This window comes from Pongo pygmaeus, chromosome 6 (assembly GCF_028885625.2).
Source record: "Pongo pygmaeus isolate AG05252 chromosome 6, NHGRI_mPonPyg2-v2.0_pri, whole genome shotgun sequence".
Taxonomy (NCBI): domain Eukaryota; kingdom Metazoa; phylum Chordata; class Mammalia; order Primates; family Hominidae; genus Pongo; species Pongo pygmaeus.
In genome coordinates, this window is record NC_072379.2 from 9,415,339 (window position 1) to 9,430,165 (window position 14,827).

Consider the following 14,827-nt stretch of genomic DNA (forward strand, 5'->3'; position numbering starts at 1 on the left):
TAGTTACACCCCATGTCTGTCTTCCACCTTCTGGGGAGAAAGTCATGTACCTTAGCCCAAGTTGGGTGTGGCAGGGCCGCCTCTGTGCTATAAACTGGGAAGCAGAAAAGGCTGGAGGGGAAGGGAGTCACACTGAGCCCTGGCGACCTCTGCTCTTCCCATCAGTACACAAACTAGTCATCCTTCTCCCTCCTGAACAGGCATTTAATAGTCTTATTTCAGTTGGAAGCAATAGTTGGAAAATAAGTTACAGGAACAGACCAAAAAAAAAAAAAATTAAAGTGCTTCAGGCTGCAAACGTAAACATAAGGGGGAGGAGGCTACCTGGCCCTGTCCCCAACCCCTGAGACAGAAGGTCACTGTCAGGGGCCCTTAGCCATCACCACCCTCTAATCTCAGCCCTGCGGGAGGGAGGGAGGGAATGTCAGAGGTGGGAAAGAACTCAACGGGAATGAGGAAAAGACTTTGTAAACTCAGAACCAGGGTAAAGGGCGGGGGGCAAGGGAGCTCTGGGAACCCTTGCCCTGGCCTAGGGGTGGGGCCAGCCCCCCCAACAGGAACTCGGGGAATACTGGTGGCTTAGTCCCAGCCATGCCCGCCCACTTCACAGCTTCTTCCCCCATCCCTCATCAGCAGACACAGACAGGCAGCTCTGCCAGGCCTCTTCACCCCCGTCTGGGAGGCATCCCAGGGGAGGCACAGCCCGGGAGCAGGGATCCCCTCTGGGGGCGTTGGGTCTCTGGAGTGTAAGAGGGAACAGAGCTGGCACGGTGCTACTTGACGGGTTCCACCACCAGGACCTTGCACTCGCGCTTGGCAATCTTGTCCAGAGACAATACAGCCTTGTCCGGGGGCAGGTAGAGGGGGCGGCCAACAGGAGAGGCCACGGGGGGCGTGATGGCCCTGCGCTCCATCACACTGCCTGACCTGGGGGAAGGCAGAGGCTGTGGGCGCTGGTCAGACCCGGCACCCTCCCTGCTCCCATCCTCTACCGGGTCCCATGCCACACCCCCTGGTTCTGTACCTCATGAGGTGGCTTCGGGAAGGCTGCTGGTGGGAGAAGGACTGGGAGCGGCCCAGGCTAGCCTGATGCCTCTCCACCAAGTCCCGGACAGCAGGGCTGCTAGGGCTGCTCTTGCGGGAGAGGGGCCGGGCCTCGGGTGGAGGGTGGGACACGCTGGCGGTGAACTGCAGCTTCAGTTTCATGTGCTGGCTTAGCTGGGGGGAGACGCAGGTCAGCATGCCAGCTCGGCTTCCAGGGCCCAGGCCTCCTTCCACATGGTTTTCCCCACGTGACAGACTGATGTCAAATGTAAATCCCACCTTCCCTCTGCCCAGCTTTTTATTTCATCCCCAAAATCTAAGGGTCTTTCCTCCATCCACCCCAGCATTCTGTATCACTCAGCACTCAGCCCAGACCCTCCCCAGCCCACCTCGAAGAGCCCCGTCCTCAGAGCTTGGAAGCCCACACTGAAGGTGAGCGCGCTGCCCTTCCGGGAAAAGCCAAGGTTGTTGAGGGGCGTGTGGCAGACGATGGAGTCCAGGGCAGCCTGCATGGCCCGGCGCTCCTCCTCACACAGCTGCTTTCCTGGGGGCAGAAACAGGGACCAGCAAACACTACAGCGTTCCTCATTCCCACAGGGCCTTCGCCAGCACAGTCTCATCTGATTCTCAAAGCCACTCTGTGGAGTAAACTGAGCAAACGTTATCTTTTGTGCATGTTGTAGATAACAACGACTAATACTTACTGTGTGCAAGGCACGTCACTTATATTAACTCAGTATCTGCATGACAGCCCCATCACATATGAGTTGCTCTATTTTAGAGGTGAGGACTCTGAGGCCCAGAGAGGTTAAGTAACTTACTCAAGGTCACACAGCTAGTAAAGGAGAGAAGTAGAGTTCACACCAGCGAGTGCAGCTCCAGTGTCTATGCCCTGAAAGTCACTCTGCCCCACTGCCTCTCTAAACTCTCCATCTAGGACACTGGGGAGACCACCCAGGTACAGGGTGGAAGCCACCTGCCACAAGTGGCCTCCTGTGATGGGGCTGGCACCAAATTTGGCCGTTTTCACTGTCCTCCTCCCTGACTTTTTCCTTTCCCTTCCCCTCCCTGGGGACCAGATCCCCACCTGGCAGCTGACCTACCAGCCTGCGCATGCTCCGGGGTCCACACGAGCCTCACAGCAAGGAAGTCTTGGAGATTGTTAAGCAGCGTGTAGGTGACAGTGAAACGCTCATAGGTGCGAACAGGGGACTCACAAGAAGCGGTCATCACGAAACACGGGCGGTCCAGGCGGACACTGGGCAGGCTAGGAGTGGTGAGAGAGGGATGCTGGCTGTGTGTGTCAGGCCACAAAGGTGAATGCCACGGTTCCTCCGGGATCCACACTCACCGGTAGTGGGTGTAGATGCTCTGAGTGAAGGGCAGCTTTGGGGTGGACCACTGAACCACAGCAATCAGGGGAACTTCCAGGCCCTGCAGGAGGGACAAAGGGGGTTGGCGCAGGTATTAAGAGTGCCCCTCCCATCTTGAGTCAGCTGCCTGGTCTTTCCCTCCCACTGCCTTATCACTTTTCTTCGAACACACCAGCCCCTTATGCTCACCTCCTTGGCCCCTGGAGGGGGCTGCTCACCCCCTCTCAGCTGAAACAGGAAGTTGTGTTCCTCCAGGGCATTCAGCGGGCAGGGGAAGCAGCCAGAGGTCCCGGGTAGGCGGCAGAAGGAGCCCATGGAGACTTCCCCAGACTGGTGACTAGCTCAGAAAAGAGGACAAGGCATGGTCTCCCCATGCCAGAGCTCAGCCCCTGAAGCCATCCCCACCACTTCACAGCCTTGCCCCTCCCAGGACCTCACCAGACATTGTCCACCAGCAGCACAGAGCCATCCGGCATGACAGGTAGATAACTGGCATTGAAGTTGGGGAGGATTCGGATATCCCAGATGGAGATTTCCTCCTGAGAGGAGCTGTTCAGCACTGTGGGAGAGGACCAGCTTGGCTCAGAATAGCTGGACCCCTCAGGCCCCACCTTTACCCAGAAAAAACCGGACCTACCCCACCAGCCTGCCCAGAGGAACTGCATCCAATCAGTTCCCTTGCTGCTCCCCGAGGCTGGAGCCGGCAGACCTGCTTACCCTTGAGTACGGTCAAGTGTTTTCCAGCCACAGTGAACTGCCGGCATCTCAGAACCGGAGGGGGCAGCAGAGTCAGCAGCGTGCTCACTGCGGGAGGGGGTGGGGGCAAGAAGTGGTGGTCTGGGGGCTGACCTCACCTCCAGCCCAGAATTCTCACCTTCCTCTTCTCAGAGCCCATTAGCCACTTTCCAGTGTGACCCCTCCCCTCTGTCCCCCAATTCCCAGACTCTAGCTCTTTGCCTCTGCGCTGTCCTGCCCACCTTGGGCCTTGAAAGCGCTCTGCTCGCCCCGGAAAGTCTCCCCAGGAGATCGGGTCTGCAGCAATCGCAGGTAGCCTTGATCTCTGACCTCTGGTGCCTCAACCTCCCGCTTCCACACAGTCACTACAATCTGTCAAGAGGAAAGACAGATGGCTGAGCCCGGAAAAGGTGTCTGAATTAGGACAGCAGCTCCACTCTTGCTCATCTTACCTTGGCCTTAGGTGTCCCTGGGGGCAGTCTATCCAGTGAAACGGTGAGTGGGAAGATGACCTCATCTGTGGACACAATCGGTTCCTCCACAGGCAGCTGGGGTTGGGAAAGGGGTGAAGAGGTCAGGAGCAAGTCAGAGGCAGCCTGCAGCCTTTCCCTTTAAGATCGGCAGGTCATCTGCCTCCTGCCTCAGGCCCCCAGCAAACCGCCCCTCCGTCCTGTGCCGGGTCCCCCAAAGCTCCTCACCGTGGTCGCTCCCCCTGAGGTAGCAGGGCCCGGGCCGTGGGTGAGAAGGGGGCTGCAGCCTCGGAACAAACCCCCACCCCCAGGATCCCCTCCCCCTGGGGGCTCCGAATCCTGGTCGCCGGCGCCGCCGCCGCCCCCCGGCATCCCGCCTCCGGCGCTGACCGAGGCCAGAGCGGCCAGGGCGGTTGCCAGTTCTGCCCAGGCTCCTCTGGAGCCCAAGCCCGGGCCGCCCCCGGCGCCGGACCCCGCACCGCCCCGGCAGCGCAACACCAGCAGAAAGCGGACAGTCTCCCCCAAGTACAGATGGTTGCGCCGGGGCAGCGCCCGGTACCGGCCCGGATCCCCTGCCAGCTCCGCGCGCGGCGGCAGCGGCACGGCCGGGAAGTACATCGAGTAGTCGCACTGGGACTCCATGGGGTGGCGAGAACGGCGCGACTGGGAGCCCGGACCGGAGGCCGACCGCCGGCGGGGCCCGCTAGGGTGAGTCCAGAGGTTCCCGACACCTCCGGCTGCTGCGCCCGGCTGGGGCGGCCGGAGAGACCGGTCCGGTCCCGGGACCGGGGCAACGAACCCGGAACCGAGACCCGGCGGCGCCGGAACCGGGGTACTGAGCTGAATGACTGGAGAGAAACCGGAAGCGGAAGGGAGGGGGCGTGGCCGCCGAGGCCCCGGAATCTGCGGGTGCCCGGACCGTGGAGGAGGGGGCGGGGTCCCGCTGCTCCGAGGCTGCGAGAATGCAGGCAGGGGCTGCGGCCAGGCTTCTTGGAAAAGAAATGGAAGACCCCGTCGGCCAGGCGGCTTGGCTCACGCCAGTAATCCCAGCACTGTGGGAGGCCGAGGCGGCAGGATCGCTTGAGGCCAGGAGTTCAAGACCACCCTGGCCAACATAGCAAGACCTCCTCTCTGCAAAAAATTTAAAAATTATCCGGGTGCGGTGGCGCGCGCCTGTATTCCCAGCTACTTAGAAGGCAGGAGGATCCTTTGAGCCCAGGAGTTTGAAGCTGAAGTGAGCTATGATTGGGACACTGGACTGCAGCCTAGGTGACAGAGTGAGATCTTGTCTCGAAAAAAAAACCCCTTCCAACCCCACTTCTCCCAGGAAGATTCTCCATCCCTCTTCCCCTTTCCACCCTCCATAAATCAAGTAGAAGTTTCAAATTATTTATTCATTCAACAAACATTTCAGAGAGAAACGAACAGTCTAGTAGCAAATATTTCGTAGAGAAATGGACGTATCATTCCAACTCACCACGCCCCAAACTTTCTGTGGCTCACTCCATCTTTTGCCTCTCTAGGGAGCTTTGGTGATGTGGATCTGCCTTGGGGCAGGAAAGGGGAAGGGGAGGTCAGGCCTAATGGCTCACGCCTGTAATGGCAGCACTTTGGGAGGCAGAGGCATGTGGATTACCTGAGGTGAGGAGTTCAAGACCAGCCTGACCAACGTGTTGAATCCCTATCTCTACTAAAAATATAAAAATTAGCCGGGTATGGTGGCATGCATCTGTAATCCTAGGAGGCTGAGGCAGGAGAATCGCTTGAACCTGGGAGGCAAAGGTTGCAGTGAGCCGAGATCATGCCACTGCACTCCAGCCTGGGGGACAGAGCGAGACTCAGTTTCAAAAAAAAAAAAAAAGTTGGGGGGAAAGAACAAAATGAGTGGAGGGTGGAGGAGGGAAGCACTGCTGGGAGCCCAGCGAAGAGGGGGCTTGTATCAGGACAAAGACTCATCCCTTCTGGGAGATGTAGAAATGGCATCTTGCTGCCCCCCACTCATCACATGTGCCCTTCAAACATGGAAGCTCTTCCACCTAAATCTGTAGTCTGATGTTTATGGGGAGAGTGGCCTTGAAGTCTTGAGGGGCAGTGAGATGGTAGTGGGGAACTGCTTGGCATCCAGCTTGTCCTTGTACTGGAGCTCAGGGGTAGCTAGGCGCTCACACTCCTCTTGGTCTTGGGGGCTCAATCCACTCCGAAGTATATAGCCCAAAACCTTAGCTGACCCAAACTGGAAGGGGCGGAACCGGCGATCAGTGATGTATTTGGGGTCAGAAGCCTCACCCCCTACCAGACAATGTTTCGCTAGGGCCTCTCGGCGAGCCCGGAGCTTGGCCACAGCTGTCTGCAGCCGGCGCTGGCCGTATTTCTCTATCCGTGCCCAGAGACTGCGGTTGAAGTGGTCATAGAGAGCCCAGTCCAGGTTGTTCCAGGCTCGGGCCCGTGCAGTCAGCTGCCGGTCCTCCGCAGTCAGTCCACTGTTGCTGACAGTGCTGAGGCCCTGCTTACGTCCAGCCTGGGCATTGTGCATGAAGCCCACCACGTCATCTAGACCCCAGCACAGGGCATCTGCCAGCAGAACCAATGACTCATCGAAGTACTCAGCCACCATGACCAGGTCAAAGACAGAGTCCAGCCAGGCCAGACTCCACTGGATGAAGGATGAAGACCCCAAATCGAAAGAGGCAGGGCTTGATATCTGGCTGCGATGATCAGTAACAGTGGAAACAGGATGGATGAGGGCATTGAGATTGAGGGTTTGGGCTCGAGGGCCAGCACCAGAAGGCAAGACCCGCAGCTGTGGGGGGTTGGGGTCTCTGGGGGGATGAATATTCCCTCTCTTGGCCCTCTTCTCGGGGGGAAAGGGCAGGCCAAAGTCAAACCATAGTAAGTTGCGAGCGTAGTGGTCCCCACGGGCCCCAGGCCTGTAGAAGGCTCGAGGATTGGCCAGGAAGGCAGCCAAGGATGGTGACTTGCGGAAGGCTGATGAGGTGGATTTATAGTAGGAGAAGGCAGAGCGAGCCAGAGCCGCTGGGTCTCGGACAATGGAAAAAAAGAAGCTGTCAGAAGGCATGACCTGAAGTACCTGCAGAGGAGGGAAGACAGAAGAGAGAGAACTGGGCTGGGGAGAAGGTATGCATAAGTATGCACAAGCCATGTGTCCACTGACCCAGTCTCCTCAAACCTCCTTCTCCCAGCTCTGCTAGGAATCCCCAGCTTCCATCACCTGCTGTGTGGTAAGTTACTTAACATCTCTGAGACTCAATTTGCTTATCTGCAAATGGGGATAATCATACTTTCCCAAGTGATTATGAAAGATACATGAGATAAAACATACGAAGAAACCTGGAGCATGGAGCCAGGCATGTTTTGTGTGCCTGTAGTCCCAGCTACTTGGGAGGCTGAGGCAGTAGCATGGCTTGAGCATTGCTATGTTGCCAAGACCAGCCTGGGCAACAGAGCGAGACCCTGTCTCTACAAAAATAAAACTAAAAAAATTAGCAGGGCAATCAATGATAGACTGGATAAAGAAAATGTGGCACATATACACCATGGAATACTGTGCAGCCATAGAAAAGAATGAGATAATGTCCTTTGCAGGTGCGTGGATGAAGCTGGACGCCATCATCATGCTCAGCAAACTAACCTACTCCAGCAAACTAACACGGGAACAGAAAACCAAACACCACGTGTTCTCACTCATAAGTAAGTGGGAGTTGAACAGTGAGAACACATGGACACAGGGAGGGGAACATCACACACTGGGGCCTGTCGGGGTGGGGAGCAAGGGGAGGGAGAGCATTAGGACGAATACCTAATGCATGCAGGGCTTAAAACCTAGATGATGTGTTGATCAGTGCAGCAAACCACCAGGGCGCATGTGTACCTATGTAACAAACCTGCATGTTCTGCACATGTATCCCAGAACTTAAAATAAAAATAAAAATAAATTAGCAGGGTATCCTGGTGCACATCTGTAGTCCCAGCTACTCAAGAGGCTGAGGTGGTAGGATTGCTTGAGCCCAGGAGTTCAAGACAAGCCTGAGCAACACAGCAAGACCCTGCCTTGAAAGAAAGGGGCCGGGTGCAGTGACTCACACCTGTAATCCCAGCACTTTGGGAGGCTGAGGTGGGTGGATCACAAGGTCAGGAGTTCAAGACCAGCCTGGCCAAGATGGTGAAACCCCATCTCTACTAAAACTATAAAAATTAGCCGGGCGTGGTGGCAGGTGCCTGTAATCCCAGCTACTCGGGAGGCTGAGGCAGGAGAATCTCTTGAAGCTGGGTGGTAGAGGTTGCAGTGAGCCGAGATCGCGGCACTGCACTCCAGCCTGGGCGACAAAGTGAGACTCTGTCTCAAAAAAAAAAAAAAAAAAAAGCAGCCAGAGCGAGAAGGGGAAGGAGGGAAGGGAAGAGGAGGGGAGGGGAGGGGGGAGGGGGAGGGGGAGGGGGGAAGGGAGAGGCTTGTCAGGGGGTTGGGGCAAAGGAAGAGAGAGAGCATTAGGATGAATGCCTAATGCATGCAAGGCTTAAAACCTAGATGACAGGTTGATAGGTGCAGCAAACCACCGTGGCACATGTATACCTGTGTAACAAACCTGCATATTCTGCACATGTATCCCAGAAACTTAAAAATTAGCCGGACACTAATTTTAAAGGGGAGGGGAGGGGAGGAAAAGGAAGGGAAAAAAAAGAAAGAAGGGAGGGACGGAAACCTGGAGGATAGGAAACTCCTGGAGAACATTAATTTCCTTGGGCATTTCTGTCTGCCTTGGTCAGTAAAACCTCTAGGAACCAACCTTTGTACTCATTTCTCCAGCAAAAACCTGTTGAGTGCCTGGGAGGGGGCATCACTGGCAGCAAAGGAGCAACTATAATGCTATCTCGGGCATAGGCAGCAGGTGGGCAGGCCAGGCCCAGAATGGCTGAGGGGTAAAGCACTTCAGGGGCTCCTGGGCATCCCAGAGGACAAAAGACACCCTGGGCCGGGGCACTGGGAAGCCACGGCTGCCTGGTAGGATGCTGCCCTGAGGGCTGGGACATGTGACTACACCGCTCTGCAAGAATGAAGGTGGAGATCAGGCTGCACCACACCCTAACGCAGCCCTGCAGGCTGATGCGGTCAGAACCTAGCTCCTGGTCTCCTTGAAGGGTTTCTGCCTCCAAAAATGACTTCCATCATTGAATCTGACTTCTGTCTGTCATGGTGTTCCTCAATCGGCTTTGCAAATATGGCACACCTGAATAGCAGCCTGTGAACTCTCTTTTTTTTTTTTTTTTTTTTTTTTGAGGGGGAGGACAGGAAATGAGTATCTTAGCTTTTCAGTGTTTATTTTCTTCTTACTGTTTTTTAAGAGACAGTGTCTTCTTGCTCTGTCACCTAGGCAGCATATCATAGCTCACTGCAGCCTTGAAAACTCGGGCTCAAGGGATTCCCCAATTTCAGCCTCCTGAGTAGCTGGGACTACAGGCACACACCAACATGCCCTGTTAATTTTTAATTTTTTTGTAGGGACGGGGTCTTGCTATGTTGCCCAGATTGGCCTTGAACTCCTGGGCTCAAGTAATCCTCCCACCTCAGCATCCAAAGGCACTCGGATCACAGGCATGAGCCACCATGCCTGGCCCTGCAGGTCTCTTTGAAGGCAGAGGGGAAAGTGAAGAAAACAGTCTTTGGCATCTGGACCCGGAATAAAATTCCACTCTGCCATTTACTAATTCTGTGACTTTGGGCAGGTTATTGAAGGTCTCAGAGCCATCATTCCTCCATCTAGAAATCTGAGTAACTGGGTAACACTTACCTGGAAGAATGTGCAAGTGTCTGGAACATGGTAGGTATTCAGTGAATGGTGGCGTCAGTGAAGGCCATCATCCTAGCCTCTGGAGAAACCTACCTCAAAGCTCACTGTCATTGCCTCACTCCTGACAGTGGCCTTTCGCTGCCCATCAGAGCACGCCCATGTCCTCAGCTGGTTTCTCCAGCTCCAGCTTCGACAAGGGTGACTTTGCAGCCCCTGCGGAACTTCCACCCCCAGTACAGATGTTCTCCCTCTTACATGCACACACACACGTGCACCCCACCATGTCCTTGCTGGTGTTTTGCTCCCTCTAAGAATGCCTCATGCTGTCCTTACCACAAGCCACATCCACCTTTTCCTTTAAAACCCCCCGCTCTCAGCTGGGCACAGTGGCTCACACCTGGAATCCCAGCACTTTGGGAGGCTGAGGTGGGCGGATCACTTGAGGTCAAGAGTTTGAGACCAGCCTGGTTAACATGGCGAAACCCTGTCTCTACTAAAAGTACAAAAATTAGCTAGGCCTGGTGGCAGGTGCCTGTAGTCCCAGCTACTTGGGAGGCAGAGGTTGCAGTGAGCTGAGATCGTGCCACTGCACTCCAGCCCAGGGGAAAGAGCAAGACTCTGTCTCAAAATAAATAAATAAATAAAAATTAAATAATAAAGTAAAATAAACCCCCCTCTCCCGAAAGCGTCACCTCTTTAGTGAATACTCTTCTCACCATTCCAGATACAAACACATGCACAAGCCTCGGAAGAAGCCTCAACTTTGGAGTGCAGGGACCTGGGCTCAACTTCCAGCTCTGCCACTTTAATTTTCAATTTTATTTATTTATCTTTCTTTCCTGTTTTTTTTTTTTTTTTTTTTGAGACAGAGTCTCACTCCGTCACCCAGGCTGGAGTGCAGTGGCACGATCTCAGCTCACTGCAAGCTCCGCCTCCCAGGTTCATGCCATTTTCCTGCCTTAGCCTCCTGAGTAGCTGGGACTACAGGCACCTGCCACCACACCCGGCTAATTTTTTGTATTTTTAGTAGAAACAGGGTTTCACTGTGTTAGCCAGGATGGTCTCGATCTCGTGACCTTGTGATCCGCCCACCTTGGCCTCCCAAAGTGCTGGGATTACAGGCGTGAGCCACCGTGCCCGGCCATTTTTTTTCTTTTGTGAAATGGAGTCTCGCTCTGTTGCCCAGGCTGGAGTGCAGTGGCATGATCTCGGCTCACTGCAACCTCTGCCTCCTGGGTTCAAGCAATTCTCCTGCTTCAGCCTCCCGAGTAGCTGGGATTACAGGCGTGTGCCACCACGCCTGGCTAATTTTTGTATTTTTAGTAGAGACAGGGTTTCACCATGTTGGCCAGGCTGGTCTCGAACTTCTGACCTCAGGTGATCTGCCCACCTTGGTCTCCCAAAGTGCTGGGCTTAGCCCCAGGCTAAACATACAGCTGATCCTCAAAATGTGAGGGGGTTGAAGAAGACAAGTCAGAACTCAGTGGGGGAGGTGGGGCCCTGGTGTGACAGTGGAAGGGAGGCTAAGAAAGGGAAGGGGTGTGTTGTCCTAGGTACTTGCAAGGCTGAGGTGGGAGGATCGTTTGAGGCCAGCCTGGGCAACATAGTGAGACTCCATCTCTACAAAAAATTAAAAAATAAAAAAAAAGCCAGGTGTGGTGGCGTGCACCTGTAGTCCCAGCTAGTTGGGAGGCTGAGGTGAGAGGATCGCTTGAGCCCAGGAGTTTGAGTTTACAGTGAACTATAATTGCACCACTGCGTTCCAGCCTGGATGACAGAGTGAGACCCTGTCTCACACACACACACACACACACACACACACAGGCTGGGCAAGCTCACTCCTGTAATCCCAACCCTTTGGGAGGTCAAGGTGAGCAGATCACTTGAGCCCAGGAGTATTTACTTATTTATTTAAGCCCAGGGGTTTGAGATCAGCCTGGGCAACACAGCAAGACCCCGTCTCTACAAAAAATTAAAAAGTAGCCACGTGTAGTGGCACATGCCTTAGCCATAGCTACTCAGGAGGCTGAGGTGGGAGGATCACTTGAGCCTGGGAAGTCAAGGCTGCAGTGAGCTATGATTGTGCCACTGCACTCCAGCCTGGGTGACAGAGTAAGACCCTGTCTTCCAAAAAATAATTTAAAAAAAGAAGGGTAAGGGGCACCGGGCACCTGGAGGGAGAGTTGGGGGCTCAGAGTTGGGAAGGCACTGATGCCAGGGAAATACATTGGTGAAAGAGAGAGACTGGAGTAAGCGCCAGAGAGAGAAAGGAGAGAGGAGGACTTGGGCTCCCAGAAACTACTGGGGAAGGGGCACCTGTAGAGAGGATGGCAGGGAGCCCCACCTTTGTGACCCCGATGTCCAACTTTAGGATGAGATGATGCCTGGGGAGCCCCCAGGTCTGGGCCCCCTCCCTTGGTGGTGTCAGCCTGAGCCCATCTGTTTCTGGTCCCTCCCACCCCTCCGACACTCCTTACCTCTTTCAGGTTGAACCTCATGTGGTGACAGAGGATGTGGAAGGGGAGCTGGGTGCCTCCACCCTGGGGGCGGTAGCCTTTTACCCTAGAGGCCTGGAAGAGCTTTGGGTAGCCAAACTGGTAGCGGGCAGGGAGGGCGAAGCGCAGCCCGTGCCGGTCCCCGTAGCGGTGAAGCAGGCTCAGCACAGAGCTGCTCCCAGATTTATGCGTCTTCAGGAACACCAGTCGCTGCCGGGGTGGGCAGAACGGAAGGGCTGGTCGTAGGGATGGGGCTGAGGGCTGTCGGAGCTGTAGCCCGGGTAGCCTGGGAAGAGACGGAGGGGGAGTGTCCTGTTCCTCAGCAGCAAATGGGTAGAAGGGACAGAGGGCATGGAGGCTTCTGAGTCCCCAGGAGTCTCACCAGCCCCAGGTGGGATGGGGAAGAGCAAGTGCGGGGCATCTAGAAGGAGTTGGGGCAAAGTGGGAACTCACCTCCTCTGGAAGGGCCCTCCCAAGAGCTGGAGTGCAAAGCCAATGGTCATGAAGACTCCCAGAGCCACCCCCAGGCTCCGAGGTCCCCAGAGCCGCAGCGTCCTGGCAGGAGAGAGAGGGCCCATGTGGCACAGGGAAGGGTGAGGTGACAGAGGGATGGAGCCAGGTCCAGGAACAGGGGCAGAGACAGCTGGAGACAGCCGTGCAGCTGCGGAAGGCGCTGGTTGGAGATCGGGGGGTCATTCCCCAGGCCTGCTGGCAGTCTTGGTTGAGTCTGCCCCCTGAGTTAGCAGATTTTTGCCTCTGTCAGCGTCTAGAAGGGAAATGAGGGGGGAAGAAGGGATGTCTAAGGAGAGAGGCAGAGGCAGCCTTCTCTCCTGCTGCAGCTGAGACCTGGTTCAGGGAAGGGGAGTGGCTGGGGATGTTGTCTACACCCAGACTCTCCTAGGTGGCCCCACAGCTACTCTCTCTGCTCTATCACTTTCTTATCTCCAGTTCCCCCAGCGCCCCACCTACAGTTGTCCCTGAGCCTCGGGGACTTAGAAGGGAAGGAGAGAAAAAGCCCCAGCTCATGAATGAAACAGCCAGCAAGAGAGAGATCAGATCAATCAGCTCATTAACACAGTCAGGTCAGACCATGGTCGGGAACCTGGTTTCCTCCTGAGCCCCTCTGGCTGTCACAGATGGGGATGAAGAGCCCTATCCCGGGACCAGGAAGGGAAGCCATACAGTGGGAATGAGGATCAGACAGGACACAGGTGGATGAACCCAGGCAGGAGGAAGGGAGGTTGGACTTCCAGGAGTGGCACTGCAATGGGTAAGAGCCATTGGGTTATAAATTCCCGCACCTCTTTTTTCTCTGTCTCAGCACGGGGCAGACCCCCATGTGTGACAGGGGCTGGGGGAGACGTGTGGCTACTTATGAAGCCCAGATCCCTGGACTTACCATTCCACTTTCCAACCTTATCAGTGCACCCGGAGGAGACTGAAAGGGTGGGGCTGGAGAGGGAGACAGAGAGAGAGAGAGAGACACGGAGAGAGAGAGAGAGAGAAAGAGAGAGAGAGAGAGAGAGAGGGACAGAGAGACTATGACACAAAGATACGGAGAAAGGCGCAAACACTAACTGCAGAGTTCCTTCTGAAGCCCGAGCTTCCTAATCAACCGGGAGTCTAACCCCGCCCCTTCAGATTACAACTCGCGATCAGGGACCACGGCCCCTCCAACAAGCCCCGACAGCTCCCTGCTCTGATGAGCCAGGGGTAACCCCAAGCAGAGAGAAGCCACACTTTTACTCCCGGAGACCTGCCTTCTCTGCCATCACTCCCCAATTCCCTCCCCATCACAGCCCCTGGGGTCTAGTCGCGTCTCCCCTGTCCAGAGTTCTTCATTTCCTTCCATCCATCTCTCCCTTCCCATGATTGGAGATCCCAGCCCTCTGTCCCCTCCAGCTTTGGTGACTGCCCAGTCAGTTGCTCCCGCTGGGGTTCCATGAACCCCTCATGTCTCCTCCCATAAATTAGAGGGTCCCTCCACTGGTCCTATCCTTGGTTTCACTTCCCACTCACCAGGCCACAAGGGGAGCAGCAAGGGAAATCGGGCCGGGCCCTCCCGCCCATCCCAGCCACCGCCCGACTCTTGGCTCAGCTCAACTTTCCCCAAGAACTTTCTCAGCGCCCAGGCTCCTCCCTCCTCCCTTTGTCCCGCCAGCCCCAGCAGCTGCTGCAGCTTTGATCGCGGTTCTAGGTCTCTCCCCCGCTGCATCTTCCCCTCTCCGGCAGGGCACCCAGACTCCTCTTGGAAGACACCACTTCCACCCCCCTTTCACACTTGGGAATCAATCTTTCCATTTTCTCTCGGCTTGCCACAGAACAAAAGATTCATTCAGGCGGCGGAAAGAAGGAAGGAAGGAGAAAGTGATATTTGAAAGCAGACATCGTCAAGGACGTGGCAAGGTAGCCAGAGACTGACGCTCAGAGAACAAGGCCTCCCATCCTGAAGGCAGGGGGCAGTGGTGTGGTCACCTTAATAATGCCTCGTGGCTGGGCGCGGTGGCTCACGCCTGTAATCCCAGCACTTTGGGAGGCTGAGGCTGGTGGATCGCTTGAGGTCAGGAGTTCGCGATCAGCCTGGCCAACATGGTGAAACCCTGTCTCTACTAAAAATACAAAAATTAGCTGAGTGTGGTGGCAGGCGCCTGTAATCGCAGCTACTCAGGAGGCTGAGGCAGGAGAATTGTTTGAACTGGGGAGGCAGAGGTTGCAGTGAACTGAGATTGCGCCATTGCACTCCGCCCTCGAGACAAGAGCGAGACTCTATCTGAAAAAAAAAAAAAAAAAAAAAAAAGCCTCATGTTCAAAGAGCATTTTGCAGGTGACAGGGTGGTTTTTCACACAGATTCTATTTGGTCCCCACAATTCTCCCTGTTATACAAACGAAGATGCTCAGAGGCCCA

At 55.4% G+C, this 14,827-nt stretch overlaps 2 protein-coding genes across 3 annotated transcripts; both read right to left on the bottom strand.

Moving 5' to 3' along the window:
- Nucleotides 1-183: 183 nt before the first annotated feature.
- Nucleotides 184-4,489, bottom strand: TRAPPC14 (trafficking protein particle complex subunit 14). 2 transcript variants are annotated; one of them, XM_054496272.2, is made up of 11 exons: nucleotides 3,851-4,489; nucleotides 3,605-3,700; nucleotides 3,395-3,524; nucleotides 3,135-3,221; nucleotides 2,856-2,976; nucleotides 2,607-2,754; nucleotides 2,396-2,478; nucleotides 2,148-2,311; nucleotides 1,434-1,588; nucleotides 1,025-1,218; nucleotides 184-927 (listed from the first exon to the last, which is right to left on the bottom strand). In XM_054496272.2, exons 1-11 carry the CDS (start codon nucleotides 4,262-4,264, stop codon nucleotides 774-776), a joined length of 1,746 nt encoding a protein of 581 aa, XP_054352247.1. In that variant the 5' UTR covers nucleotides 4,265-4,489; the 3' UTR covers nucleotides 184-773. The 2 variants fall into 2 exon arrangements, with proteins under 2 accessions (XP_054352247.1, XP_063524232.1); XM_063668162.1 differs by lacking the exons at nucleotides 3,395-3,524; nucleotides 3,851-4,489 and having other exon boundaries at nucleotides 3,605-3,842.
- Nucleotides 4,490-4,997: 508 nt separating this feature from the next.
- On the bottom strand, nucleotides 4,998-14,359 carry GAL3ST4 (galactose-3-O-sulfotransferase 4). Its single transcript, XM_054496290.2, has 4 exons — nucleotides 13,941-14,359; nucleotides 12,375-12,687; nucleotides 11,904-12,207; nucleotides 4,998-6,710 (listed from the first exon to the last, which is right to left on the bottom strand). The coding sequence occupies exons 2-4, from the start codon at nucleotides 12,497-12,499 to the stop codon at nucleotides 5,679-5,681; spliced, it is 1,461 nt and encodes a 486-aa protein (XP_054352265.1). The 5' UTR covers nucleotides 12,500-12,687; nucleotides 13,941-14,359; the 3' UTR covers nucleotides 4,998-5,678.
- Nucleotides 14,360-14,827: the final 468 nt, after the last annotated feature.